At 35.3% G+C, this 4,207-nt stretch overlaps 1 protein-coding gene across 2 annotated transcripts; it reads left to right on the top strand.

Moving 5' to 3' along the window:
• Window positions 1-1,206: 1,206 nt before the first annotated feature.
• LOC113032500 (uncharacterized) lies at window positions 1,207-3,679 on the top strand. 2 transcript variants are annotated; one of them, XM_026185452.1, is made up of 4 exons: window positions 1,207-1,558; window positions 1,863-2,021; window positions 2,345-2,440; window positions 2,851-3,679. In XM_026185452.1, exons 1-4 carry the CDS (start codon window positions 1,334-1,336, stop codon window positions 3,127-3,129), a joined length of 759 nt encoding a protein of 252 aa, XP_026041237.1. In that variant the 5' UTR covers window positions 1,207-1,333; the 3' UTR covers window positions 3,130-3,679. The 2 variants fall into 2 exon arrangements, with proteins under 2 accessions (XP_026041237.1, XP_026041246.1); XM_026185461.1 differs by having other exon boundaries at window positions 1,212-1,526.
• The last annotated feature ends 528 nt before the right edge of the window (window positions 3,680-4,207 follow it).

Consider the following 4,207-nt stretch of genomic DNA (forward strand, 5'->3'; position numbering starts at 1 on the left):
TGTTTCAATATTGCAAACATTTTAAGAGATGCTTATTATAAGGAGGACGTATTTCTCGGACGCATTTAGAGGAGTCCACTATGAATTTGGGCAGCCTTCGTCGCGCCGCTGTGTCGTAATCGGGCTACAAGCAGCCTCTGAAGGTTTTAGCTCAGAGAAAGACTTCAGTAGATTCATTGCTGGACATCTCTATAATGACTTTACTGTGAAATGGGAAAATGTTGTATTTTGTTTCTTTCGAAGGCAAAAAAAAGAAGATGTTTACTTTATAATAAACTTATTAGTTATCTTAGCTAAATTTTATTTTCACAAATGCAAATACAGTAACAAAAAACCTAATTTTAAACATTACTATAATGATGTTTTATGTTACATAAAATTGATTAGTGGATCACTTAACAAAAAGGCTATGAAAACTATTACCATTTGTAGTAATTACAAATTATTTGAATGTATGTAATTCTTTGTATTACACCCCCTGGCATATGTTAATTTTGTTCTGATTGTATACATGTTCTGTATACTGTTTCTTAATAAAGTTTAATATTTAAAAACAAAAAAAAGGTTTTAGCTCAGAGTAGTGGCCAGCGCAAAAAGTAATGTTTAATGTTAAACACTCTGAAATTCAGACAGACATCACTAAATGACGGTATCTCACACTGGCTTTTTACAGCACTTCTGCCATGGTAAAACTTATTAGCTTATTACCCGTTTTGTAACCAGTTTCAATGTTATCTTTGCATGAAAACGTTATGTTAACCTTGACAACAAACTGGGCCAAGCACGCGTTGTCATGGAGACTCTTTCATGGGTCGGTGTAGGATATGTGCGCCAATTATATGACAGTGATATAAGTAATTTGCATATTGTCTAATATTGTTTTTTCACTTTTTCAATAGTCACCGTTTATCCGGTGCAGCACTGTTACTTTAAAGTAATGTTTAAAGCTGACTTGACAGTTTGTCAGCTGGTGTAAGACTGCCTAATGTACTGTAAGTTAATGTCACACGCAAATTAAAGTTGTACTTCATGCTCTGTATTATAAGATTGCTACATTTTCAGAGCTTTTTACATAATGGGGAAGGAGACAATATTAAAGGAATGATTGTGTGTTGTTGATGTATACTGTGTTACAGTTAATATTAATTTTTCTATAGTTATTGCATTTTTTTTATCATAGTAACAAAAAAATGTTTGAATTCGAGCTTGCATTTATGTTACATGTCATGTATGTTATCAATCATATACTTGATATAGTAGACAAGTGGTCATATGTAAGTTAATATGATTCCTTACATATTTTTTTCATGATGTCTCTGGTTTTGGCTTGTTGATGTATTCAGCTCCTGCATCTATGGATTCCTTCTGTGTGTTAGATATGGATGTTTTATCCCATTGCAAAAGTGCTTTTGGCAAAATTGACTATGTCTCTTGTGTTTCAGAGTTCATGCAGTGCCGATTTTGCAAATTCACAAGCTCCAGTCAAGAGACTCTTGTGAAACATTTCCGCCTTCATCACGGACAAGGTGCACATTGGCCATGCATTCACACAGACTTTGTATGTGTATTTAAAACACCTGGAGCATTACGATCACACCTCTCAAGGTCACACTCAATAGTAAAAATCCACAAAAATTCCACATTTCAGTGTGAACATAATATATATTTGCATATTGATACTGTTTTTTGTGGAGGGTGTTTCTATTCCTGTGCAAAATGTGTATTCATGAGAGATTTTTGAAGTAGGTTTTGCGGTTGATAACACAGTCAGGCATATAACATGGTGCAGACTGTACAAGGCAGCTACCCAGAAATTTTCTGTGCTGAATAAATGGCAATATTTTGGTTATTGTCTTGTTTAGATATCTGAAGAATTTCATCGGATCACAAGCAAAGACCTCCTGGGGACGTTCAATGCATCCCTGGACAAATTTGTGCCTGGCCTGCTGAAACTATACCGGTCTAAGAAGGGAGCTCTTGGTGAGGAGATGGAAGACATCTTGGATAAACTTGATGAACAGGTAAGTGCTCCTTTACCTGACATTTTTAGAAGAGAGTATACCTTTGTCATAACAGAAAAAAATGTTGGCTTCAGCCAAAACACATGAATGGAAATGAATGTCATCAGTCATTACTTTGTTTTTATTTGGCGGTATTTTATTTAATTTGTAAAAAGAAAGTAAAATTGTTAAAATGGTGTTTTGTTTTTTTAAGTTTTACATGTTGCTGGGCCTGATCTGTATTTTATTTTCATTACTATAAGAGTTCTGATTTTGCATTGTGTGTAGGTACACCACGTTACTATACTAATTTAAATGTCTGTTTTCCACTGAATACTCTTTAGACATCTGACATTGTGTCCCACCAAAAGACAGCAGCACTGAGAGGCCTGCCCATTTTCCTCGGAGAGGATGCAACACAGGTTTTCCTGAAGTGCTTAGTAAGTACAAAAAAGTAATGCAAGAAAAACTAGTTGCTATGAGATGTTTTTAAAAGATGATTTAATCCAAAATGGAAATGTACACTTCCTCAGTGCAGTCCAGATAATTTTATGGTGAGGATTGCAGTTGTCATAACTCTCGCTGCTTTTTTTTCTGCTGAGGAGCACCTGGGCATTGTTAGCGGGTGTTCAACAGCAGAAAATATTTTTGTACAAAACTCATCACAAGGTTGGTTGGTGAAAGATATTGTGCCGTTAATTAAAGGAAAATAATCTTTTTCTTTTTAAAACCTCCATGAGTCAAATGAGCATCATGGTATAGAGGTTAAAGTTAAGATCTTTAGAAATGTATTTTGTCTTTAATTTTTCTTAGCTTTCAATAATTCATATTTTACTTTTCTTCTCTTCAGGACACTGACATTTTGGAACCAGTGTTGAACGGTGCATCAGTTGCCATCCTCACCATCCTGCAAGATGACGATGCCGATACGTCTGTGCGAGAACATGCTGTTGTGTTGGAAGGGGACATCGTGCTACATAACATTCCAGACCTCTCTACTGCCTTGGCATACCTCTTTGGCCTTCTGTATGCCCTCAACATTGATTATCCAAAGCAGATGAGTTTACCTTTGAAGCAATTCAGGGCATCTTTTTTGAACTCGGTGGCTCTCGATGCTCACAGCGCATAAGGTCTCTAAAAACAAAGCTTTTGCTGTGACTGTTAACGGGGAAGCCAGACATGAGTTTAACTTGTTCTTAAACATGTTCAAGTGCATTGTAGAGTCATGTAAAAAAACAAAACAAAACCCAGTAGTTCAACCCATTTCCCTCTATATAATCGTTCATTTTACCTGATAGTTCACTGTTCATTGATGGTAACATTTCTAATAACTTTTGACTTCTGTAGTTCATCATAGTGAGCCCATGTAAAATGTCAATGTCTGGGTACAAAGGCAATTGTTTGTTGCACTACCCTATTTAGTGTGCAATAGTTAAGTTAAGCTTTTACAGGACAGTCAGGGTGTGAACGTGAATGACTAAGCTGCTGGACACTTTTCTTTTTTTCTGGACTCTGGAATTTTAATGTCTCTGCTGGGGTGCTCAAAGCACCCTAAAGAAACTGGCAACACGTTTTTTTCTGTTTGTTTGCTTTTTTACAGAAATTCACCCCACTGCCCATGACCTTCTGAAATATACTGAAAGCACTGTTGAAAAAAATAAATACGTTTTTACATAACATTCAGTTGTGCTTTGTTTTATTCTATATCTGTTTGAGTGTTTTTTCAAGTACGATAACAGCATACATTTTTCTTTATTAATATTGGTAAATTTTCAACTCACTGGAGTAAGAATTGTATGATTATTCAACAAGAATATCTGTGTTTGGTGAATTTAGGAATACATGGCCTTGGAGGGAATGATTGTATGTTAATTCAACAGGAATATCTTTGTTTGGTGAAGGCAGAAATACATGGCATTGAAACCAGAATTTCTTTGTTAGACTTACAGGATTATCCTAATTAGGTGAACAAGTAGATCCAAGTTGGCAGAACATGAAAATATTAGTTAAGTCAACTACAGTTGGCAGAAGTTGAGAAAACTCAAAAATCTCTTGCATCATGTTGCCTTGAAATTTTAAGTTTTCTCAACTTTTTCTTTTTTACAGTGTAGGCGACTGAGGGGCAGCACTGGTAGTACCAAATGTTTTTCTTTTGTTTGTTTGCTTTGTTTTATTTTATTCTTTATTGTAAATTTAGTAACTGCCTG

This window comes from Astatotilapia calliptera, chromosome 2, assembly GCF_900246225.1.
Source record: "Astatotilapia calliptera chromosome 2, fAstCal1.2, whole genome shotgun sequence".
NCBI classification, from domain to species: Eukaryota; Metazoa; Chordata; class Actinopteri; order Cichliformes; family Cichlidae; genus Astatotilapia; species Astatotilapia calliptera.

Coding starts and splice junctions, on each gene's coding strand:
- LOC113032500 (XM_026185452.1), top strand. CDS start 1,334: ATGTATTCAGCTCCTGCATCTATGGATTCCTTCTGTGTGTTAGATATG. Junction 1,559..1,862: donor CATGCATTCACACAGACTTT/GTATGTGTATTT, acceptor TGTCTTGTTTAG/ATATCTGAAGAATTTCATCG. Junction 2,022..2,344: donor TGGATAAACTTGATGAACAG/GTAAGTGCTCCT, acceptor AATACTCTTTAG/ACATCTGACATTGTGTCCCA.